The sequence below is a fragment of the Elgaria multicarinata genome, chromosome 1 (assembly GCF_023053635.1).
Source record: "Elgaria multicarinata webbii isolate HBS135686 ecotype San Diego chromosome 1, rElgMul1.1.pri, whole genome shotgun sequence".
Taxonomy (NCBI): domain Eukaryota; kingdom Metazoa; phylum Chordata; class Lepidosauria; order Squamata; family Anguidae; genus Elgaria; species Elgaria multicarinata.
In genome coordinates, this window is record NC_086171.1 from 171,860,340 (window position 1) to 171,886,386 (window position 26,047).

At 45.4% G+C, this 26,047-nt stretch overlaps 1 protein-coding gene across 1 annotated transcript in view; it reads left to right on the forward strand.

Annotated features, from left to right (window-relative positions):
* The window catches only part of CAMK1G (calcium/calmodulin dependent protein kinase IG), a 64,233-nt gene that overhangs the window by 31,681 nt on the left and 6,505 nt on the right, over positions 1-26,047 (forward strand). The window contains exons 4-9 of the mRNA XM_063119462.1: positions 10,817-10,945; positions 12,589-12,663; positions 21,066-21,204; positions 22,626-22,749; positions 23,961-24,036; positions 24,912-25,024. Of these exons, the coding sequence (XP_062975532.1) occupies positions 10,817-10,945; positions 12,589-12,663; positions 21,066-21,204; positions 22,626-22,749; positions 23,961-24,036; positions 24,912-25,024 (656 nt within the window). The remainder of the gene's footprint in view (positions 1-10,816; positions 10,946-12,588; positions 12,664-21,065; positions 21,205-22,625; positions 22,750-23,960; positions 24,037-24,911; positions 25,025-26,047) is intronic.

Consider the following 26,047-nt stretch of genomic DNA (forward strand, 5'->3'; position numbering starts at 1 on the left):
TTGTAGATATTCTTAGTAGTATATTCTCATACATATTAGTAGTAGTATATTTTATTGTTCTTGTCCCATTTCCCTACATTTAAACATATTATATTCTTCTTATACATATTCTTAGTAGTACCTTATACATAGTATTAGTAGTATTAATATTTTGTTAGTCATCATGAAAAGAGAAAGCAGGCGTGCTGAAAGCAGCAAGGCTCAGTCTGCCAGCAGGGCTTCCTCTCCTCCTGTGAAACTCAAACGGGCAACTCCTTGGCTGACTGCTCCAAAACAGAAGCAGGACAAGCAGCAGGCAGAGCCACTCTCTTCTGCAACTTGTGCCCGGCGTTCTCTTTTTGAGGGTGGGAATGGGAAAAGTGCCCGTTTGCAAGAGGCACGTGGCAGCAGTGCCATTAGAGGAGGAGGAGTATCCCCAACTCCTTCATTCTCCTTTCAGCCCACGAGCCCGCTGATGGACCTAGACGAGGTCCTCAGCACAGTGGAGGGGGGGGAGGAGGAGGAGGCGGTGGGCCTCCAGGATGTGGGGGCTGAGGAGGAGCAGCAGCAGGCCGAGGCTCTCTCCCCAGTCTCATCCCACACCCCTGTTTCTGTGGCAACACCAGAGAGCTCAGGCGGGCAATTGGTGGTGTCACCACAGAAACGAAAGACAAGCATCGTGTGGGACCACTTTGAGTTGGGAGCGGATCCCCGCTTTGCTGTCTGTCGCCACTGCAAACTCAGCCTAAGCAGGGGTTCATCGACAGGGCATTATGGAACCAGCAGCATGAAGATGCATCTTCATAGGCAGCACCAGGCGATCTTGCTGGGGAAAGAGGCGGGCAAGGCGACTGGTTCCAGGGGAAAGCCGAAGGCTGCTGCTGGCACTGCCACTCTAAGCTCTCCATCTCCCATCCCCACAAGGGTTAGGCAGGCAACCCTGCAGGACATGGGGTGGGGGAAGTATTGACCCACAAGATGGCGTTTTCCAATGCCCACCCAGGGTGCTACTGTGTTGGGGCATCTGCCGGGACTGACTCCTCCCCAATACTAGATCTATGACATGTCACTCTGCCTGCCCCTCTGCTAGCCTGTCCTCCTCGGTGACCGACTCGCTGGGATGGTTTGCGTTTGCAATGCGTGACTAACTGCAATGCTGGCTTAGAAACCAGCCATCACTTCCTTGTGCCCCCAGAAATGCCCGCAGCCTGCCTGCCTGCCTGCCCGCCTCCCCCGGGGTGCTGCTGTGGTGGGGCATCTGCCAGGACTGACTCCTCGCCTACTCTGCCTGCCTCTCTGCCCGCCTGGTGCCTGGTTTGCTCCCAATCGTCCTCCTCTGTGCCCCTCAAGGCGTAACTGCTGGCTTAGAAAGAAACAACCAGCCATCTTTGCCTCACTTTGCGCCCACTTATGGGTTGGTTTGCTATGCGTTAGTGCTCAAGCCATCCTTGCGGCACTACAATGCATGCTGCCTGCCTGCTTTCCATTGATGGTGCTATATAAATAAATAATAATAATAATAATAATTCTCCCCTTCCCGCCTTGCAGCGATGGTGTATGTGTCTTGCTTTGACTCAGGGGAGAAGTCCTTCCTGCGCTCACTTAGACTTTATCAAATTCAATAATCCCTTTTTCAAATGTGCCAGAAGATTTAGGGTTATCTCGTGGCATGTTGGGATTGCCTTGGAACTGGCCCCATTGAGCTGTCTGCAATTGCAACTTTAAATCCCTGACATACTGGAGTGTTCAAATTTCAAAAGTTCCCCTAACATCAGGGGATGATGGGATTGCCTTGAAACTTGGTGTCCATGGGGACACATGGGTAAGCTGTCATGGGACCAAAGGATAGGTTTCTAACGTGCAAATTGACGTAGTTGTAGAATGGGACTTGATTTGGGGTGAGTTAAAAAGTTTAAGCCGCGCCAAAAATCAGGGGATGATGGGATTTGCTTGCAACTTGGCGTGCATGTGGACACATGGATAAGCTCTCCTGGTGCCGAGTTTGAGGTTTCTAACATGCAAATTGACGGAGCTATCCCAAGGGGTGTGAATGGGGTGCCCGATTTTCATAAATTCCCCAAAAATCAGGGGATGATGGGATTGCCTTGAAACTTGGCGTGCATGTGGACACGTGGATAAGCTATCATGGTGCTGAGTTTGAGGTTTCTAACGTGCAAATTGACGTAGTTGTAGAATGGGACAATTTGGGGTGAGTTAAGCCATGCCAAAAATCAGGGGATGATGGGATTTGCTTGCAACTTGGCGTGCATGTGGACACATGGATAAGCTCTCCTGGTGCCGAGTTTGAGGTTTCTAACATGCAAATTGACGGAGCTATCCCAAGGGGTGTGAATGGGGTGCCCGATTTTCATAAATTCCCCAAAAATCAGGGGATGATGGGATTGCCTTGAAACTTGGCGTGCATGTGGACACGTGGATAAGCTATCATGGTGCTGAGTTTGAGGTTTCTAACGTGCAAATTGACGGAGCTATCTAAAGGGGTGTGAATTAGGGTTATGGGAGGTGCGTTAGAGGGTAGAGCCGCGCCAAAAATCAGGGGATGATGGGATTTGCTTGCAACTTGGCGTGCATGTGGACACATGGATAAGCTGCCCTGGTGCCGAGTTTGAGGTTTGTAACATGCAAATTGACGGAGCTATCCCAAGGGGTGTGAATGGGGTGCCCGATTTTCAAAAATTCGCCAAAAATCAGGGGATGATGGGATTGCCTTGAAACTTGGCGTGTGTGTGTATACGCCCATGAGGTGTCATGGTGCCAAACGTGAGGTTTCTAACTTCAACGGAAAAAAAGTTGTTTACTTTTTTAGCTTTCAATGCAAGCCTATGGGGGGGCAAAAACGGAGCTCCGGATCCGATCCGGAGCTCCGAGCGGAGCGGAGCGGAAGTGGGCGGAGCGGGGGCGGGGCGGAGCGACCCGCTCCGAAAAATGGCGGATCTGCAAGTGAAGCGGAGCGGGGGGTCCGTGCACACCCCTAATAAAAAGACTAGAACGTTCAGTATGTTCTCTATGGTTTCATTCCATCAGAAGCCTGGCCTGCTTTGTTCTATTGTTGTTTTATGTCTGGCTGTTTAGCCAAGGAACTATATGTTACTGACTCGATAAAGTTTGCCAAGTCCTTCATTTCCTGAATTTGGTCTGCTTTTTTCAACCACTTCTGCTAACAGCAATGACAGGAAATAAGGCTTCCTTCCATCACTCTGGTGTATCCTGGGTAGGAAGGGACTAGGAGGGATTGAAGATAGTGGTTAGCCATGGGTAACAGCACTGGCAGCAAGACGAGCGAAAGCTTCATCCCCATTTGTACACACATCCCAAATCACCAAAACGCCATCCCAAATTTGCAACCTGCAAACCATTTAGCGAAGCTGGGCTTTTGGGTCAGCAACACTAATTAGAACGATCGCCAAATAGCTGAGCTGAGAAGTTAGGCTATTTCTGTGCACGTCCATAGCCAGAAATTTCATGGCAGGGGGTTAAAAGTACACTGAAGGGGCCGTTGTAAGTTAATGCAAGTCCCCAAACATCTAAATACAAATAGTAAATGTAAGGAAAGTGAAGGACGGAACAGCGTTACTCCTTCTGGAGTAATACTAAGCATACTGTCTTAGGCCATGGCTAGACGAGGGCGGTGTACAGCAATGATCTCACTATTTTATGATCGCGAGACCGTCACCCTGGTCTATACGCAGTGCGCAACATCAAAGCCACCTTTTTTGTTTTTTAAACAAGGACTGCACAAGCGCTTGTGCACAAACCAGTGAGGTGTTTGTTTGTTTGTTTTTTAAAAAAACCTCGCCCTCCCCCACCCCGATGGGCATAAAGTTCTGTGCCCCGTGCCCAGGTTCCTGGCTCCTCGCAGTTATTTGTGAGGAGCCAGCACAAACCACGATGCCCGCTCACACGTTCCGCAGTCTCGAGACCATGGAAAAAGTGCAACAGAAAGTTAGGGCGATATCTGGGGGAAAGGGAGGGATCATCCCTCCCTGCTCCCGGGATGCCCTGTACGTCATGTGGACGCACAGGGACGATCCCAGAGCAATCCCCAGGATATTGCCCTGTCTAGCTATGCCCATGATGTTTTTCCCCAATGAAAGCAACCCTCTGTGACATCCAGACTGCTTTATTATATTCCCTGTTTTCTAGACTTGGTGCGTTTATCTCCACATTTTACATAGCAGACATGATTTCTACATGCAGTTTCACACAGCAAATGCATAAAGTGTAGACAATGTATACACTAAGGTTCCTAGACATGTATAGACAACCATCTAAATTAAAAGCACAGGAATGCTTATTTAGATAAGGTGAGTCACAACAAAGGGTTCCATCATTATATTCCTCAAACTTCTACTGCTTATAAAAATGATGAATTATCTACAATTGTGCGAAATTTCAAACCAATCTAGTAAAAATTGCCATGGGTTCAGCAAGTTTAAATTGCTGGAAATGGACACATTTGCCTTTTTTATTACAAGATACAGCCCAGCAGATCATATATTTCTTTAAAATTTTGGTAGAAACTATTGATGTAATTTGTTCTGGCTCATCGAGGAGGTCTTCGTTTCATTAGTTTGGTGAATTTCGGAGCAGTGGTTTAAAAGCCATCAAGGTTTTTCTGCCACATGAGAGCCTAAGGCAGCTGTTGCTGGCAAAGTTATGTCAGACATGCTCGGTTTCACTCTGAAGCTAGATTGCTGCCAATACTCCAAGGTTTTCAGAAAAAAAATCTATTACAGAGGGCTTCCATGTGCAAGAGCCATTCCTTTAGGTATTGAGTGTGGCCTCACAAGGTGAGACTACATGTTACTATATAGGATGGGATGCTGGTGGGGAGATGGAGATTAGCTGACTTTAATCCACTGCCATTCCTCCCTCGCTGTGATCCCAGCCTGGATCAGGCCTCCATGTATCCAATTTACATTGCCACAAAGGCATCCAGTTGTAATGTAAATTGCAGGCATAGGGCAATGGGTTAAAGCCCCCTACCCCATACTAAATCTTTAAAGGAACATGCAGTTTAACCCACAGAAAAAATAGGAGTGGTGGAGATGGATGTTGGGAGCAGAAGGGCGCAAACCTTTCCAAAAGTAGAAATGCAGCACAAGGGTCTTGATCTTTGCTCTTACTTTCTGTATGGTAGGAAAAGGACATGCAAGGATCGTGTCTTACTAGGGATATATTCACACTTTACATGTGAATATATCCCTAGTTCATATTCTGCATTTATTACTTAAGTGTCAATATCCATAAAAAAAATTACTACAGAGAAGGAGTCCTAGAGCGTCATCACACAGGGGAGTCATGTTTTATTACCGTCGCTTCTCTGCCCCCACTTTTGTCCCTCATTACTTCTTCTTCTGCCAGGAGGGGAAGGGAAGTAAACAAAGACCACGTGGCCCATTCAGGGCCTGTTTTCATCTCACCACTTTTCCTGCACACAACAGGAGATCGCAGCACATTCCATTTTTTTAAAAAAAAAATTGTTGCATTAAAAGTGGCGGGAAAATGAGCGGAAGGAGCCGGAGGTGGACGATGTCATCCAAAGGACGTGCGCACCTCTGTAAGTGGGCAGTAGTGAGCGTGGGATAAAATGGTTGTCTGATGAACCTCCTAGAATTGACAACAGTCTCATTAAGAAGGCCAGATTTTAGTATGAGGTCATAGTAAGTAGCCAGTCTCCGCAGTGAAGGAAAGTGCCAAAGTCTTTGTCATAGCATACAAGCTCTATCTTTAATTGAGGCACATTTTCTGAAAGCACTACAAGAAATCTTACCAAGGTCCTTAATGCAATTAAAGCTGTAAGTGCTCCAGGAATAATAAGATGACTTGGCTTAGGAAACCTTCTACTTCTTGGCTTATTTGGCTAGTAAGTGTGCTGGATGCCCATACTGTTAAGGAAAGTGCAGCTTCTTTTGTCAAGAGATTTACTGACTCTTGGCAGAGAAGATGGCCCAATCTACACAGCCAACTTAGTGTGGAGCTAGAGCACACTGAGATCGTTCAGGGCAGATGATGTGGTCACCAAGCTGCAGCAACCCCACAGCTTCCCTCTGGAAAAGGTGCATTTTTGCAAAGTTGTTTTAGTGCATTGTTTTCTTTAAATACTACCCCCCTGGCAGTGACCTGGTCAAGTAATGGGGACACCCCCTTTCCCCCTATTCCCCCTTTTTCCCCATTCATGGTAGGGTGCTTTGGGACACAGGCTTCCTTTCCCACTTAGCACTACCTTCTAGTAGCACTGTTTTAACCATTCACAATAGCGCAGTAGCCTGCTTTACCCATTCACAATATATAGCTTGTATCTCCCATTCACAATAGCACTGTTTTAACCATTCACAAAACCACAGTAGTGCTGTTTTAACTAGGGATGTGCTCCGCTCTGATTAGAAGCAGAGAATCAGAAGCGAATTGGCCTGCTCCGCCTTGCCCAGAGGCGGAGTAGAAGCAGACTGGGGACCCGTAGAAGCATGGCGAAGAGAAGCGCCCATACGCGGAGCGCTTCTCTTTTCGCAGACCGGTCCAATCTCCATTTTGAAAAATTTCGCCCATAGGATTGCATTGTGGAAAAGAATAGGGGATAACTGTGTTGTTTTTTAAGCTATCTTTCTGAAACTTCTTGTGCTTAGAGAGTCGTGGCTGGGGGTCATTTTGAGCCTACTCTCAGCTCTCTGCGTGCTGCGGTTCGCTTGCTAGAATTTTTGGAAAAATCAGGTAAAACAGCGGGAAAATACCTTTTTCGAAGTGCTGAGGGGCAGAGTCAACTCCCAGTCATGATCACATGATCCCAAAGTTGGAGGAGGGGATAGGCAAAATGGGTAACTTGGGATTCTGGGAACTTCTCTTTCTTAGTCTGAATGGACTTCTCCCAGTGTTTTTTTAAACAGTAGCCCCACCAAATGCACAAACACAACCTGAAATCATATACTAAGCCAATAATAAGAGATAGAAAAAGCACAGCACTGCTACCCACCCTAACTTTGGGGAACAACTGAATAGATGTGGTGCAAGGGGATGAGCTCCCCTAGGGCAAGGACGTGCCCTGTGCACTCTCCTGTCCTTGGAGGGCCATCAGAGCCCTCCAAAGGTAAATCACTGGAGTGAATGCCTATCATGAGTTGAAGTGATCGTTTGCTTCTTAAAGACTGGTACCTAGACAGGACCAGTCAAATTGGCAGATGATTCCCCCTCCTCTTGGGCACGTCCACTCCCCTCTTACTGGTAAAAGACAGATATAGCCTTTTTAAAAAAAGTTCTTCTTGTTGTTTATTCAGCAACACTGCTGCTTTTAATTCCACCCCTCCTTTGTTTATTTATTTATTTATTTATTCCATTTTATATGCATTACTGGCTTTGAAACTATCCTTGGCTCACTTCCTTGTGCCCCCAGAAATGTCTGCTGCCTGCCTGCCTTCCCTCCCTCCTCCCCTGCCCACCTCGCAGGGATGGTTTGGTTTTTGTGTGTCTTGCTTTGACTCAGGGGAGAAGTCCTTCCTGTGCTCAAGTTCCAAATCAATTTTTCAAGTGTGGAAGAAGATTCATATTTAGGTTTATCTCTACTCCCCAATTCATGGCATGTTGGGATTTCCTTTGAAATGGGCCCATTGAGCTGTCTGCAGATACTGGGGTGTCCGACTTTCATAAATTCCCCAAAAATCCGGGGATGATGGGATTGGCTTGAAACTTGGTGTCCATGTGGACACATGGGTAAGCTGTCATGGTTCCGAAGGTGAGGTTTCTGACATGCAAATTGACGTAGTTGTAAAATGGGACTTGATTTGGGGTGAGTTAAAAGGTTAGAGCCCCGCCAAAAATCAGGAGATGATGGGATTGCCTTGAGTCTTGGCGTGCATGTGTATCCCTGGATAAGCTATCATGGTTCCGAGTTTGAGGTTTCTAACATGCAAATTGACGGAGCTATCAAAAGGGGTGTGAATGGGGTGCCTGATTTTCAAAAATTCCCCAAAAATCAGGGGATGATGGGATTGAAACTTGGCATCCATGTGGACACAAGGATAAGCTATCATGGTGCCGAGTTTGAGGTTTCTAACGTACAAATTGACGGATCTATCGAAAGGGGTGTGAATGGGGTGCCTGATTTTCAAAAAAATCCCCAAAAATCAGGGGATGATGGGATTGGCTTGAAACTTGGCATGCGTGTGTATACATCCATGAGGTGTCATGGTGCCAAACTTGAGGTTTCTAACTTTAACAGAAAAAAAGTTGTATACTTTTTTAGCTTTCAATGCAAGCCTATGTGGGGGGGAAACGGAGCTCCGATCCGGATCCGGAGCTCCGCAGCGGAGCGGAGCAGACATAGGCGGAGCGGGGGCGGAGCGAGCGGCCCGATCCGCAAATCGCAGATCTGGAAGAGAAGCGGAGCGGGGGGTCCGTGCACACCCCTAGTTTTAACCATTTACAACATTGCAGTAGGGGAACAGTGTGGGATAAACTACAGGGGCTTAACTCAGTATGTCCATTAAACTTCTGTGAGTAGAGGAGCATGGACAGGGGTTTGGGAGAAAGCCTTTCTCATTCACTTAGCAATTTATGATGTCCAGTTCTGTTTTGTTTGTTTTTAATACTATTTTTATTGATTTTCAAGTAAGGACAAATACAATAAACACACAGAGTAAAAGAAAACACTCAACAACAATATAAATGTTCCCACAGCACCACTATAAAAAAGCATGGGTGTTCATTCCTTCAATAAGCACTTGGTACAGAAAAAGATGCAGGTTAAATTAGAACCTCTGACCAAAAGGATTCCTGAGTCTATGATGTCCAGTTCTTCTCGCCCAGCCAACCCTGAAGTATGGGGGTTCAAGTGACATGTGAGCTGTGAAACTGAGTTTTAGGTAGTATATACTTGGCTTTTCTTGCTTCATGTGCTCTGATGGTCCAAAGCAATTTCATGAATGTCCAAATATAACCAGAAATTGCTTCTCATACCATTCTAGGTAGATTGGGCTGATGTCTCCCATACTAAAGCATACAAGTTGTTATTACAGGCTTTGTTTTGTATCAACATTGCATACAGTCTGTGAATAGACTTCAATTAATTGTGTGACATGATAACCCACGATGGGCTGTTAGCCTTGTTTGTTTCAGAGTGGCTTGTTGTGAAGGTGTTAACCTTGCACAGTGGCTTCCGCACGATTTGTTCACCACACACAAGCCACCCTGAGAACCCATAACTTATTTCTGAGTTGGTTTGTTTTCAGAGTGGTTAGTTGTGATGTGTGAACCCGGCATGATAGCTTGTGTGAGGCTACGGAGTCGCTCGGCAAGAGCGGCAGGAAACCCGACCACTCCACTTGCTGGCTTGCAATTTTGCTAGCCACATGTCAGCCTAGTAAGACTTGCATGCCCAATTCCCATTCACGTTGGTATTTCTGCTCCCTCTGTGCAAACATTAGAATTGTGCAAATCGAGTATGGCATTTATGCAAATTTCCCCAAATTTGTGGACTTTATTCATTTCTGGAAATATATGTAAATTAGGGCGACCATATGAAAAGGAGGACAGGGCTCCTGTATCTTTAACCGTTCCATAGAAAAGGGAATTTCAGCAGGTGTCATTTGTATATATGGTGAAATTCCCTCTTCATCACAACAGTTAAAGCTGCAGGTGGTCACTCTAGTATTTAACTGTTGTGATGAAGAGGGAATTTTACCAGGTTCTCCATATATACAAATGACACCTGCTGAAATTCCCTTTTCTATTCAACTGTTAAAGATGCAGGAGCCCTGTCCTCCTTTTCATATGGTCACCCTATGTAAATTTAGTTGTGGAGGCAGAAAGAGACCAAAAATCCACATAGGCTATAGTATGAAAATGCAGATTTTGAGAGGATTTGCCCTTGGCCTTTTTCTTTTTCTTTCTTTTTTTACATTTTTTTCACTTAGGGGGAGATTTGCACACATTAGCATTGACTAATGTGCATTTGTGCATGTGCAAAAGTGCCCTGACAACCTGCAAAACACGAACAGAGGGCAGAGTTCTGCAGCTTTAACTGCTATGATGAAGAGGGAATTTCACCAGGTGCTGCATGCATTCAAATGACACCTGCTGAAAGTCCCTTTTCTATATAAATGTTAAAGATACAGGAACCCGTCCTCCTTTTCATATGGTCACCCTAGCTGGGCTGTTCTAAGTCCTCCATTTTTTAAAAAAATAAAAAATAGGAAGGAGGCCCTTCACCAGCCAGCTACACTTTACAAAAGTATGTGTAAATGCTGCCCCCTCTCCCCAAGGAGAAAATTCTCCCCCTCCCCAAGAAAGAGGCAGAAAAAACAATGCCTTTTTCTCAGGGAGAGAAAAAGTTCCTGAAAATAAGGGGCAGAATTCACCACAGCGCTAATCTAAGGAAGCCCAGTGTCCGTGATACTGGGTTAGATGGACCAAGGGTCAGACTCCTTCTAAGGCAGCTTCCTGTGTTCCTGAGTCTTCCTTCTAGGTTTATACATTGCAGTATGTAACCAGTAATAGGTTTCTGTGCAGTTGCTATATTACAGCCCACCTAACTACCATAGCTCTATGCTGCTGTTTTCTCTCTGCAGTTCTTTCTTATTCAGTCACACAATAAACAGAACTTCAAACCCCACTGGGAATTTATGCAATTAATATACTTGCATTTGCAGCCAACTCCCTCAGTCTAATTACTAATGCCTTTGGCTCCTGAAAGGACTGTTAATTTATTAGATAACTCCTTGCTGGCTCTTTACAAGGCAGCATTTTCCATATGTATTGTGTGAGAGTTTGCCCTTAAGCCCTGGCGCTGAATTTGCCTGCCCTTTTGTCTTTGCTTTCCTCACAGGGGTGCGTTTTCAGAAGTTTTCCTGGTGAAGCACAGAACTACTAGCAAGCTTTTTGCTTTGAAATGCATTAAAAAGTCACCGGTCACCCAAGAAAGCAACCTAGAGAATGAAATCGCCGTGCTCAAGAAGTGAGTATGAAGGGAGAACAAAATGAAGCTAGGTGCCGTTTCCAGAGCCTCACCAAAAGGCTACAAGAGGTGCATTTATGGAAGACTGATGGGCATCAATCGAAGACCCATTTCATCAGGAACAGAAGAAGCCATAGCTGAAACAGCAGCCTTTTTCATTATTATTTAATTCACTAAAGAAAGGGTTTAATTATCTTCTTTCTATCCTAGCTTGCAACCCACCCATAAACAGAACATAACCACTAAAATTTAAATAAAATTACATGCCCCAAGCAACTTCATTTTTTAGTTTTATTTTATTTAGAAGTATATTTCCTACTCCTCAGCCAAAGAGTCTCCTGCAGCAGCTGATATGCAATCATAGGGTGACCATATGAAAAGGAGGACAGGGCTCCTGTATCTTTAACAGTTGCATAGAAAAGGGAATTTCAGCAGGTGTCATTTGTATATATGGGGAACCTGGTGAAATATCCTCTTCATCACAACAGTTAAAGCTGCAGGTGTCCTGCCCTCTTTTTAATCTGGTCACTCTAGTATAGCTCCTGCAGCTTTAACTGTTGTGATGAAGAGGGAATTTCACCAGGTTCTCCATATATACAAATGACACCTGCTGAAATTCCCTTTTCTATGCAACTGTTAAAGATACAGGAGCCCTGTCCTCCTTTGCCTACGGTCACCCTAGTTTCTTTCTTTCTTTCTTTCTTTCTTTCTTTCTTTCTTTCTTTCTTTCTTTCTTTCTTTCTTTCTGGGAACCCTGAAATTATATTTCTGTAGGAAGTTTGGGATCTCTAATAGAGAATTCTTAGCTCCCTCACTAAACAGTAAATCATGGGTTTCTTTTGGAGATCTATGACAATTGAAGTGATATAACACTATAGCAGTGTTTGCAGTGGAGATTTTCTAGTGTAGAAGGAGGCTGGATGAGCCACTTTTCTGTTTCTGAGCCCTATATTTTGCTTTCTTGAATGAGCCACTCGTGATTGAGGCAATCAGTGAGTGACTCAGTCCTTTACCCAATTTGGAAATAGGCTCTCAGTCCAGATAAAAGGACACCGGAGTCCCGTGTTTTGTTAGGAATAATTTGAACAACGCCAGTTTGATTGCTCAGCTGCTAGAAGTTGATAGATACAAGGTAGTGGTACTTGCCCAGGAAAGCTTTAAAAGAATATATGATTGTTTCCAGAAGCAGTATTCCTTCAATTTTTATATGAAAGAAGCAGAAAAAAGAAGATGGTTATTTACTTCATGCCCTGTTTCTGGAATGTTCTGCCCTGTTGCTTAAGTGTACATAGCATAGAAGATAAGCCAACCCATCAGCAGGAGAAACCTTTTCTGTGATTTCTTTTTTCCCCATCAGCGTATTGCAAGCAGTTTCTGTTACAGGTGGAAAGTAACTTGCTATTAGAAGTTCAAAAATGTTTTTGTTCCTTGAATTGAAGAGGCTCACAGTGTGTTGAGAACAACTCCTTCCAGTGTGTTGAGAACAACTCTTTCCTTCCTCCAGTGTAAATCAGTTGGCACACTGCAGTATTGGAGCTTCAAATCAGAATGAAAGAAGTAGATCAGAATAGAGGAATTGCTTTTAGTAATTGACCCTTTCTGATATTTACATCGTTGTGAAATACTTCTGTCTTTGGTTGCAGAATAAAGCATGACAACATAGTGACTCTAGAGGACATTTATGAAAGTGCGACCCACTATTATCTGGTCATGCAGCTGTAAGTACCAATCCATGAGTTGTGTAACAAAAATGTGTCTGAGTGCTGGCGCTGTGAGATCCCTATACAAGTATCACTCATAATCACACACATCATATAAGATAGCAAAATGCAGTCTGCGGATGCATGTGGCCCTTGTAATTGACTAGTACAGTCCCTGCTACCCTCAAAATTTGGGAGAACGCCCCCAATGGTTAAAAAAACGGGGGGGGGGAATTATCTGGAGCTCCTATGGATTACCAAAGAAGTCAAAATTAGCTCTGGAATGCTCCCCCAGACTTCCTGGCATTGCCAACCCTTGTCTTAAATGTTAGAGAGGTGCCATAGGAATAGCTTTTTTATAGGTATAGCTCACATTGCTAGTGTAATGTTTAAACTAAAGAGCTGCAGCCATTTAGTTGGCTCCAGTTGTACTGGGCCTTATCATGAAATCAACACAGTTTGACAACAGGTCCATGGTAAACACCCACACAATTTGCCAGGCCATTAAACATTACAGCAGCACTGTGCTATAAACCCACCCCAAAGTGGATCCAATGGCATTCATGAAATGTTTAAAGTTTACAGGTCTCTAATGAATGGCGAATTTGTCGAGAAAGGGAAATTGGCCTTTCTTGCTTCCTGTCACTGACAGCATGTTTATCCCATGAAAGTGGATATAGGATCACAGACTAATTTATTTAGTCCTAAGGACGACAACCAAGCTTCAGTTGGTTTGTGGTTCACATAAAATATCCCTTTTTCTTTTTTCTTTACATTTTGCAATCCTCCTTCATTCTTAGGGCTTTTCTGTATAAGGCTTTTAACCCAGCAGTTTACCAAGGCTTCTGCTTCTGGATTCTTTGCAGGATTAAGATTGGCTCTATAAGCATGTTTTTTTCTAGGCTGTTTCTTTCTCTGCCTTTCTACATGTTCCATTACACAACCACTAGGTGACACTGTGGAATAGTAGAATTGTGGGAATACACTAGGATTTCATACCAGTATTCAGAATATATCAGACTTCCCTCATTAGAGAGAGAGAGAGAGAAACATGCTAAAATGGTTCTTCTTCGTGGTCTCTATGCATCACACATATGGGCTTTGCGCCTGCGCAGAGACCAGACCGGAACCTTCTATAGCTGAGTGGAACGTTTTTGGCGGGAACCCCTCCCCCACGCTACTGCGCATGTCCATGGGGTTCCCGCCCTTCCCTCAGTTCTTCGTCGTCCGCCATCGTGCCTAGACCAAAAGACTGAACCTCTAGCGTTTCTCTGCTTAAATCTGTTTAAAAATATTTTCTACTTACCTTTTTCTTCAGCTTTCTTCAGCTTTCTTCTTTTTCGCCCTTTTTCTCTTTTCATCTATAAAAAAAAAAAAAAAAAAAAAATTATTATTATATTCTTGTAGATAGTTTATCTTAGCGACTACGGTCGCGACTGCCGCATGGCAGTAAAGGCCCCGTTCCGCAAGTGTGTCAAGTGCGGAGCCAAACTACCTCCTACAGACGGACACTCCCTCTGTGTCCTTTGTTTGGGCGAAGGCCATATTGTACAGGCGTGCCACCATTGCATGTCCTTTACGAAGCAGACCAGAAAGAACAGGGCAGACCGCCTTCGCTCGATACTTTGGGAGAAAGCCCTCAGAGCTACAGAAGCTCCAATGGATAAAACGGCAACTGATAAGTCCGTTTCTGACCGAAGCACAGGGACGAATGTGCAAGCCAGAGCAATTGATAGGGCACAGATACCCCTGACGCCTGGCCGGTCTTTGGCAAGTTCTGCAGCCAAAAAGATTGCTAAAAAGGCCAGAACGCCAAAATCTTCCATTGAAATGGAAAAGAAAAAGAAAAAGAAGAAGAAATCTGCGGAGAAAACCTCTCATGGCTCTCCCAGACTATCTGAGCCCCCTCGAGGGCAAACAACTCCTCCTACCGCTGTTACGGTATCGAGGCATGTCTCGACCCCGAGACCTCAGTCGATACCGAGGAAGACGGTACCGACACACCCTCCTAGTCTATCAGAGGGTGAGTTACGAGACTCCGCATCAGCAGCTTCGGCTCGGGAGCCTACAAGACCTCAAACATCCCAGAATGTAATCCCTCTGCAGGTGTCGCCTAGACGAACACCGAGGCGTGATTGGGACAGAGTCTCCCGATATTCTGAGCCCCAAGACAGGCAGAGTTTCTATGATTGGGATCGATACCGGACCCAAAGATACTATGATACAGATCAAGCCTATCATTATCCGCAGGAGGAATGTTTTCCTCAACCTCCTCCTACCACTAGGGTCTGCCAATTGCCGCTACGGCCTCCATCAGCATATCAATCTCCATCTCGACGTCGAAGCCACCCTTCGACACCAGCTGCTGCAGCTGCCACGGTACCGACGGAGCGGGATCCTATGCAACTGGTTACCGTATCATCCCCAGAGGGTGACTACCCATCTGATTCGGACTCAATACACACTGTAGCAGCATCGGTACCGTCACCTAATGATGACGTACATGGAGAGGACCCCTCATCGCCTTCGGATGATATGGTGAGGTTTTCGGACCATATGTTAAGGATGGCCCGTGCACTCGGCTTAGACCTGGAACAAGCGGTTGAACCGGAGGTCGATCCCATCTACGATGTCTTTCAAACAAAGACTAGTCTGTCAATTGCGATCCCTTTTCCACCGGCACTCAAACAGACAGCACAACTCGCATGGGAGACACCATCGGTAACACAACCAGCTTCAAAGAGATTAGAATCTCTTTATAGGATTCAAGAACGGGATGCTGGATTTTTAATTAAGCACCCAAAACCGAATTCCATCGTGGTTGAATCAGCACAGGGTCATTCTCAAAGAGCTCATGCTGCTCCCGTTGACAAGGAGGGTAGGAAGTTGGATTTGGCAGGCAGAAAGATCTACGCGGCATCCTCCCTCGGTATCAAAGCTTCAACGTACGAAGCAACAATGGCACGGTACCAGCTCTTCCTCTGGGAGAAAGTGGGGTCACTATGTGACTACCTCCCAGAGGATAAAAGAGACTTAGCGAGGGTCTTCCAAACGGAGGCTTCGGCGATTGCGAGGCAACAATTGTCAACTGCGAGGCATCAAGTCGATTGCCATTCAAAGAATATGATGGGGGCCATTTCTTTGAGGAGGCATGCCTGGCTACGATCAGCCAACCTCCCTACCGAGACAAAAGCCAGAATCGAAAGCATGCCCTTCGATGGCGAAGGGTTGTTTAATTCAAAAACTGACGAGACCTTGGATTCCATCTATAAGGCTCGTACGACTGCTAAAAAGATGGGTTTTTCTGCCCCTCCTGTACAATACAAACCTAGAAGATGGACAAGGCCTCCCCCACAACAACAATACCAGCAGCGGCCTCAATACCAGCAACCAAGGCAGCAGCAGCAACAACTTCAAAGGAAACGGCCTTATCAGAGTCGTTTCCAACAGGAAAAACGTCAGCCCGACTTCTCTAAGAAGCAGCGGGTTTGACTCTTCGGCCCCAGATCCACTCCCTTTTGCGAACCGCCTAGCACCCCATTACCATCAATGGGAGTCAATAACATCAGACTCCTGGGTGCTCACTATCATCAACTCGGGCTATGCCATCGAGCTCGATGCCCTTCCTCCTTTTTCCGGCGTGAAAGTAACGACTCCATCCCCTCCTCTGCTACTCGAGGTACAGACCTTGCTATCGAAAGGAGCCATCTCTCCCGTACCTACAGAGGAAATCAACCAAGGTTTTTTCTCCCGTTACTTCACGGTCCCGAAGAAAGATGGAGGTCTTCGACCGATCATGGACTTAAGACAACTGAACAAGTTCATCACCCCGAAGAAGTTCCATATGACAACGGTTACTTCAATTTTGCAGCTTCTACAAAAAGGAGTTTGGTTCGCAGTGGTGGATCTGAAGGATGCGTACTTCCATATCTCCATCAGGAAGTCGCATCAAGCTTACCTGCGGTTTTCGATCAGTGCATCCCAGTACCAGTTCACCGTTCTTCCGTTCGGGTTGGCCACGGCACCGAGAATCTTCACGAAGGTCATGGCGGTGGTATGCGCCCACCTAAGGCAGAAAGGCATTTATGTTTATCCGTACCTGGACGATTGGCTTCTCGTAGCGGACAGCAGCGAGGCGCTCCAGTCGGATATACTAACCACCCTCAACCTGTTGGACTCGTTGGGGCTGTGGGTCAACCACGAAAAGTCCATTTTGACTCCACAGCAGAGATTGGACTTCATAGGGGTAACCCTATCCTCTCGAGACGGGAGAGCATACTTACCTTCAACCAGGGCAAACACCTTGCAGCAGTTAGCCATCGACATCGAGAGCCGGCGGAAAGTATCGGCTTGGACAGTCCAGAGACTATTAGGCCTGATGGCAGCCACTACGGCAGTCATCAGGTTTGCAAGACTCAGAATGAGGGTATTGCAGGCCTGGTTTTTAAGAACTTTCGATCTCAGGCTCAATGCTCGACGAACTTACCTTTCGTTACCGAAGCAAGTCAGGGCATCGCTGAAATGGTGGTTCTCGATGTCGACTCTTCTCGAAGGCGTTCCATTCCAACAACAGGCGCCTTCGGTAACGATCACGACGGATGCATCCTTAGAAGGATGGGGAGCCCATTGCAGCTCCTTAACCTCTCAGGGTCGTTGGTCTCGATCACAGAGGGAGCATCACATCAACCATCTCGAACTCCTGGCAGTAGAAAATGCAGTAAAAGCATTTGCACAGATGATCGAGGGCAAGAATGTCTTGATCGCGACAGACAATACTACTGTAGTGGCATACATCAACAGGCAGGGTGGAACAAGATCACACCCTCTGAACCGTTCTGCACTCAGGATATGGAACTGGTGCATAAAGAGAAGGACTTACCTGACTGCGATCCATGTAGCCGGCAAGGAAAACGTCATTGCGGACTCTCTCAGCAGATCCTTCCATGTCGACCACGAGTGGGAGCTCGACGTCGAAGTGCGGGAAAGCCTTTTTCGGTACTGGGGCCGCCCTGTTGTCGATGTCTTCGCTACCGAGGACAACGCAGTCTGCGCCAAGTTTTGCAGCAGGGCAGGAAAAGGAAAGCGCTCTCTAGGAGACGCTTTCACCAGGACTTGGAGAGGAAATCTCCTGTACATGTTTCCTCCCTTTCCACTTTTGACAAGAGTGATAGCCAAGATCCAGATGGACAACTCCGATTGCATCCTGATCACGCCGTGGTGGCCTCGACAGACGTGGTTCTCCCACGCTCTTCGGTTATCGAGAGGGGATTACATCAGGCTTCCGTCGATACCGAAGCTCCTGTCTCGACATCAGGGCAGGGTTCGACACTCAGATCTGTCGACCCTCAAGATGACTGCATGGAGGATAGCAACCACTCCTCCTCTGGAACCAGAGTTTTGACTGTGGACCACATTATATTGGCAGCACTAAAGCCTTCCACAAGAAAATCTTATGCAGCAAAGTGGCAGAGATTTCAGAATTTTGCATCGGAAAAGGACAAAATACCAGAATCTTGCCACTTATCCTTCATCCTCAATTATTTATTGACACTTTTCCAGCAGGGACTTAAGCTCGCATCCATCAGGGTTCACCTTGCTGCGATTACATCTTTTCATCGGGGTGTGGATGGTTTTACACCTTTTACCCATCCAACAACCAAGAAATTTCTGAAAGGTCTGAAGAACACGATACCGACTGTGAAGACTATCGTGCCGCCTTGGAGCCTGTCAGTTGTGCTGCAAGCATTGACACGCAAGCCCTTCGAGCCCATGGCTTCGACAGACCTTAGGCTGCTTACTTTAAAGACTGTCTTTTTAGTAGCCATCACATCGGCAAGACGTGCAAGTGAGCTTAAAGCTCTTAGGATAGATGTCCCGTATACTATTTTTCATAAGGACAAGGTTGTGCTACGCACGGACCCAGCCTTCCTACCTAAGGTAGTGTCAACTTTTCATCTGTCCCAGCACATTACTTTGCCTGCTTTCTTTCCTAATCCATCTACACCTCTTGAGTCTTCCTTGCATACTCTCGATGTAAGAAGGGCTCTTGCTTTTTACAAGGACAGAACGGACAATTTTAGAAAGACAAAACAGTTGTTTATTTGTTATGGGGAGCCTTCTAAGGGACTCCCTGTCTCCTGCCAACGACTGTCACGTTGGATAGTGGAGGCAATTGAATTGGCCTACTCTATTTCTAAAATAGAGTTAGTGAAACCTGTGACAGCTCATTCCACCAGAGCTGTTTCAACTTCGGTGGCCTTCACCAGAGGTGTTCCACTGACTGAAGTCTGTAGAGCTGCAACGTGGTCCACTCCATCCACGTTTGTCAAGCACTACAGTTTGGACACCCGTGCGAGGCAGGACTGCTCGTTTGGGAGGACAGTGCTCTCCGAGATCTTCAGATGATGCACCAACCCACCTCCAAAGGTATGTCAGCTTGCTACTCGCCCATATGTGTGATGCATAGAGACCACGAAGAAGAAATGCAGGTTGCTTACCTGTAACTGTAGTTCTTCGAGTGGTCATCTATGCATTCACACAACCCACCCACCATCCCCACTTGGTGGTGTGAAACTTACAAATGACACAGTTATGTGTGGAATGTACTTTATTAAAATTACACTCAGGTTTATGGGGGCACAATGTCGGACTCCTGTAAACTGAGGGAAGGGCGGGAACCCCATGGACATGCGCAGTAGCGTGGGGGAGGGGTTCCCGCCAAAAACGTTCCACTCAGCTATAGAAGGTTCCGGTCTGGTCTCTGCGCAGGCGCAAAGCCCATATGTGTGAATGCATAGATGACCACTCGAAGAACTACAGTTACAGGTAAGCAACCTGCATTTGCAAAGCATGGGAGAGGTCCTGGAGGAGGATGACATCATGTAAAGCACCCACAAACTACCATGAGTGAGGAATCATGAGTGCATAATACATGCCTCATGTAGAAAGGCCCTTATAGACACAGTCTACTTACTTCCTCCTATTATTATTATTATTATTATTATTATTATTATTATTATTAATTTATATAGCACCATCAATGTACATGGTGCTGTACAGATAACACAATAAATAGCAGGACCCTGCCGCGTAGGCTTACAATCTAATAAGTTGTAGTAAACAATAAAGAGGGAAGGAGAATGTGAACAGGCACAGGGAAGTGTAAACAGGCACCGGGTAGGGTGAAGCTAAACAGTATAGAGTCAGAACAAACTCAATATTTGAAGGCTATAGGGAAAAGAAAAGTTTTTAGCTGAGTTTTAAAAGCAGTGATTGAGTTGGTAGTTCTCAAGTGTTCTGGAAGAGCGTTCCAGGCGTAAGGGGCAGCAGAAGAAAAGGGACAAAGCCGAGTAAGGGAAGTGGAGGTCCTTGGGCAGGCGAGAAGCATGGCATCAGAGGAGCGGAGAGCACAGCAGTAACAACTTGTTTAGGTACTGTTCAGAGCAAAAGCAGAAAAAACATTGCTAGGAATAGGTCAGGGGAGTAGAAGATGAGGGAGAAGAGCATGAAACTTTTTTTTCCTCATCAGCCCCAGAGAGGTTGTGTGTTTGTGACTGGCCCTTGTATGTTTCTAAACTGACATTAAAAGCATTCTGTGCAAGTCACATCTTCACTTTTATCCCAGTTGGAGTGTTTTGCTCAATGGGATACAACTATTGGAAATTATGCAACCCAAAAATAATCTATGGTTGGGAGTAGATTCTGTATTATGGACAGGCAGATCCTAAACAAAAGTTATATACTCCACCACCTTTAAAAAGAGAAACTAAGGGATTATGAAGATTTCTGATTTAATTCCCTATTCTTACCATTAAAAATGCAAAATAGGTTAGCATGTCAGCAATAAAACTGGTTCTGGATTTAGTGCTGGATTAAAGGTTGATTCAACTAATGAAGGTATTTCATGCTAATTAAGTACTAGTAAATCAGATTGCATCTTAGAAGGCTGGGAAGAGCTTTGTACACAGTGGCTGAAGGCCATAAGAAAAGTGTTCTTGGTTCTTTGGAGAGAGCAAGGCAGAAACATTGCATGGTCTAAGGCACATTCAGTTTAATATGCCTCATCCTGTGTCACTACTGATTCATTTTCCTTTACAAATCCTACCATGATGCAGGAAATTCTAATTAATGTGCTCATTTTGATCATGGCTGTATGTGTGAAACTGTTATTATTCCCTTGTACTTGCAGCTTTATGAAAGTATTTTTATGACTGTATCAGAAGTGCCATAGCTGTATTCCTTACCTCTGCAATATCTAGCAAGCTATTCAGTGTGCCACTGTGAGTTGAAATTAGTGTGGAAGAGGGGAAATAGAGAATTTAGACAAGGCCATTCTCTCCACCCAAACATGTAATCAAACTGAATTTCATGCAGTTCAATCAAGACAGCTTTGTTATTCTTCTAATTATCTTCTTCCCCAGTGTGTCTGGAGGGGAATTATTTGATCGAATTTTGGAACGAGGTGTTTACACTGAAAAAGATGCAAGTGTTGTAATTCAGCAGGTCCTTGGAGCTGTGCATTATCTTCATGAGAATGGGATAGTCCACCGGGATTTGAAGGTATACTCCTTTGACATTCAGTATCTTGATAATCATGCTGCCACATTATCTGCAATGTATTCATGGACTCAAATTCTACAAGCATCCACCAGTTTGCAGAGTTATGCATCCTCTCCACATTCTAACACTCTACAGACAAAGTTTGGCATGGGATGCTTCCAGAGGAGGCTTTTAATGTGCAATCATTCTGTCTCAATCACAGAATTTTATCTGAGTGGGGGTTCCAGACAGTGATGTAACCATCCGGTGCTTCTCACCGCTTCCTCCATCTTTTTCTCACTGGAAAATCCATTAATGAAAAAAGAAAGGTGGAGAAGCTGCACAATGTCTTCTAATTTGTTAGTGCTCGGACCTCTCCATCTGGAAGCATCCATAGTGTCAACACAACTGGAAGGAGTCAAGAACAGTATTGCCCTGAGAATATTGCAAAGCATACAGTTCCTCTTTTCAAAAACCATTTGTTTGCTTCCCATTGCACACTCACCAAGAAGAAAGAGGCAAGACACAGAGGTTGGGGTAAACTGGAGCCACGTTTTATTTAACTGTTTACAAAGGAAATGGTCTGTAGTGAAGTCCAAAAACTGCTTAAATGGTGTGAGGCAAGTGCCCCTCAAGGGCCTTCTTCTGCAGCTTGATAATGGGTGAGCCACCCTAGCCATCATTTATGGCCTGGGTCCATCCAGCCACCTCCTACAGAAGGAGATCCGTCCATCCCATAGCACACCAAGCCAAAAGACTTGGAGAGTATTATGGTCAGGTCTCAAAGGCTGTTCCCATCCTATCCCTGAACCCCAGAACTCAAACGACAAATCTGGGAAACAACCTCTTACCATAAAGGTGTCTCTGGGTGCTCATCAAAGATCTCCTATTGAATTTTCCTGCACAACCCTGTAAAGTGACAGGTCTGCTTAAAATGGCTCATAGAGCAAGCCAATTGTGCAATATCTCAACAAGACAGTACAGGGTAGGCAAAAAAAACCTGCCTTCAAAAGCCAATTTGGAGCAGGGGGGCAGAGGGAATTCTGCCCAGCCCAGAAGCGACCAGCATAAAACCTGTACTGACTGTAGGGCAGGTGGGTGCTGAGCAGAACAGGAAGAGCCTATTGAGTGACAGAACCAGCCTATATAGGCCAAAGCTCCATGCCCATGTCAGTCAGTACATGGCATGATGACACTCTGCATGCACACCTGGCCCTGCCTCCCCTCCGGAGCACATGCAAAGCACTTCCCCAGCCAGCAAATTGCCCATCCGGCACAGCCAGGGGGAAGCAGCATTTCCCAAACTTCAGGCCATTCACATGTGCAACAAATGAAGGCTGCACACTGTTATCCTGGCCTTGGTCTTTCTGTGTTATAGTGCAATCTTAGCCACTGCAAAGGCCCTTTCTTTAGAAGGTTAACTTTCAGCTTCTTTTCCATAGCCTGAAAACCTGCTCTACCTCACTCCAGAGGAGGATGCCAAAATCATGATCACAGACTTTGGTTTGTCTAAAATGGAGCAGAATGGCGTCATGTCTACAGCATGCGGAACTCCAGGATATGTTGGTAAGCAAGTAAATTGGTATAATCTAGCTTCTAGATGATGCCATAGATCATGACAGGACACAAATTTCCTGCCAGCAAATTTGTCTACCTGAGTATGGTGAACACGACTAGGATATTGAGTGCCTAACCACTTTGGCCCTTCCTCCATCCCACTTCTGTATAGCAATTGAGTAAAATGAAAATAACACTATCTGAATTTCCAGGCTGCAGGCAGAATCCTAAAATTAGAATGTATTGTTGATCCCAGTGTATTGTTCCCTATTTAGAAGGTATCTGGTTACATGGAGTGGAGTAGAAGGATCACACATGCCTGACCTCCAGTCATTTAGTAGAGTGTTCACCAGAATCCCCATGTATACATCTGTACCTGCCAAGGGCTCTCTCCTTGCCTAGATCAACACTACTGCTTTATAGAGTTATTGAAGTGCACTGATAACTGTTGGGGCACAATCCACATTCCATATACCACTTTCAGTGACCCTGTTCAAACAGCACACTAAGCCATGGTAGTTAAACATTTTGAACGAAACATTATGGCTTAGTGTGTTGCATGAACCATTCCTAACCCATGATGGCTACATAACCATGGTTTAAACACGTTCACTAACAATTTGTTGCAAAAGAGTTAGCAGCCTAACCATGCCTAGCATGTTGTCTGAACACACCCATAGTGTTGCTTCCTTGTTTTTATTCCACATTCGTAATGATTTGACACCAGGTGAAGATCTGGCCCTTGTGATTGGGAGCCCTGGGAAAGGTCGAGAGGCCTTCTAGCATACAGTTGTACATACAGGATCCTTGCAGACATTGGACAGAACATGTTGAGGTTGGACGCAGGTGCTCTGACTCTCACCCACATTGTCCGAAGATGGCTATTGGTTCCTATTGATAACAATTGAGCTCTGCTTTGTTTAAGTGTGTATGGGATTGCAGCCTTAACCTGTAGACAGTGTTAAGACATACTTCATAAAGATATGAACTACCACACTCCTTAGACAAATGTTATCCTATATTCTACAGCTAAATTAGTTTGCGCTGCATATGTACTACATCTTCCTCCTCAGCAGCCCAGGCCCCAGCTACAGCAGCTTGTGCCATTGCCTGCCTCAGACATTTCTTCCCTGCAACTTGAAAGGGATTCTTGTGCTGTTTTAGGGTTTGTTTGTTATTAAAAGCTGAATTGTTGTTGTTGTTGTTGTTATCATCAACAGCTCCAGAGGTGCTAGAACAAAAGCCATATAGCAAAGCTGTGGATTGCTGGTCCATAGGAGTCATTACCTATATCCTGTGAGTGTCATCACCCATTGGCTTGACTACAGCATGCGTGTAAATGTCCACAAAAGGTTTTAGACCACAAAAATGTTTAGTAACCTGCATGCTCCGCTTAGATGGATGGATGAAAGGAAGGAACAATATGGCCCACTGATGGGCTATATCAGACTTCTCCAACTGAAACTGCATTAGTTGGGGGTGGGTGGGTGGAGTCCCACCAGTGGAACTGAACATCATCAACTGAGGAGAGACCTTGCTCCCCACACCTCTCTTCACTCCCATACTCACTGAAGTTCACTGTAAGACAATTATTTTCTTCTGAGTAGACATGTTTAGCCAAACCTCTCCTCATTCCCACTCTTTCTCAGCAGGAATAAGGGCCATTTGTGGGCAATCAGCTTTTAAAAGCATTACAGTCCTTCATACCTTTGCTCTTCTGTAAGAGTGGAGGTTTAAAACAACAAGCCTGTTCCCCGCCCCACTCTCCACTTGCGTGTACAATAAAGCCCAATGGAGGAGAATGAGTTGCTTCTGAGTAGGCGTGTTTAGCCCACTTCTCTCTTTGTGTCCTCCCTTTCATGATGCAACTTTCCCTTCTGCCAATAAGCGCTGCTTCCCACAGCCCACACCAACGGTCACACAGACTCCCAAATCATGCTAAAGCTGCCACAACAGGACAATCCATCAGAAAATGAGCTTGCAAAAAACTGGGTTTTACAGTATGAAAAGAAGGGCATGCATCATGTGCTTTGATCGTCAGGGAGGCACAGTAGAACTGGAGTAAATGCCCCATGTAGATGGGGCTAGAGTAAGAGAAGCTGTGAGTCTGGCAACAACTAACCCAATTGTCTTTTCTCTCCCCCCACCCCGCCCCCCTCAATCCACCTCAGCCTGTGTGGATATCCTCCTTTCTATGAAGAGACAGAGTCCAAACTCTTTGAGAAGATCAAGGAAGGCTACTATGAATTTGAGTCCCCATTTTGGGATGATATCTCTGAATCAGGTACTTTCCAGACTGGTAAAATATCTGCTTGTGAGTTAGCTCTCTGGATTACTATAAATGGGTTCTCACTACGGAGCGAATGGATAGCCAGGAAGTTAAGAAAAGTAGGAAGGTCACATCCTTCAACTAGTGAAAGGCAGAGGGGTGGATATAAAGTGTAGAAAGGTTGTATATGTTGTATAATGCTTGGGGTACAGTTACTCCTTGGGGATCTATAAGAGAATTACCAATTTGCTTCCTGTTGTTAGGAATCTGCTTGCTTGTTGAGCGAAGCTAAAATTTCTGTTGCATCATCTTGAAAAAAAAGGATTGCCCTTCCATTGTCCAATTGGTTTTTCCAGTTATGGGAATTGCTATTATGATGAAAACGACTTACAATATAAGAGCAAGAGAGAATCAAATGTTTGAGAATAGGTTTTTTGAGAAAGAGGAACCTAATAGGGTCTGCTTGTGTGTTTGTAAATAAACTGATATTACAAAGCTACTGGGCCAGATCTATATCTCGAGTCGTATCAGTAGAACTCCATCGTGACAATGTCATATTCCTCTTGTGTACTTATATATCATAGCACACGCAATGACATCTGTTGCAGTATTTTGGATAATGCGGAATAAAAAGCAGATGCCGTTAAGGAACGCAAGTGCAGAAGCCGGAGGCCTCACGGCACCAAAGCACCACCATCAAGATGGGGGCAGGGATATACAATAGTGTTGTTCCATCATCATTGATGGAATCAGTTCTGTAAATGAAACTGAGAGCAGGAAGGTGCCCGTCCCCACCACAACCACCTACATACCTTCAAAATATGCTCCAGGGGGCTGGGAAAGTCTCTGGAGCAGATGTTCAGGTCGCGCAGTTGAGCACGGTAACTAGAACACCTAGAAACAGATTTTTGAAGTATTTCTTCAGGATACATTTGGGGGGAATCCACACGTCGTTCCGAGATCGCTTCTAAGCGACCCCAGTGCGGCATGAAAGCGAGCGTGTAACTTGCCTTTTGAAGAGCCGACGAAGAGACGTCC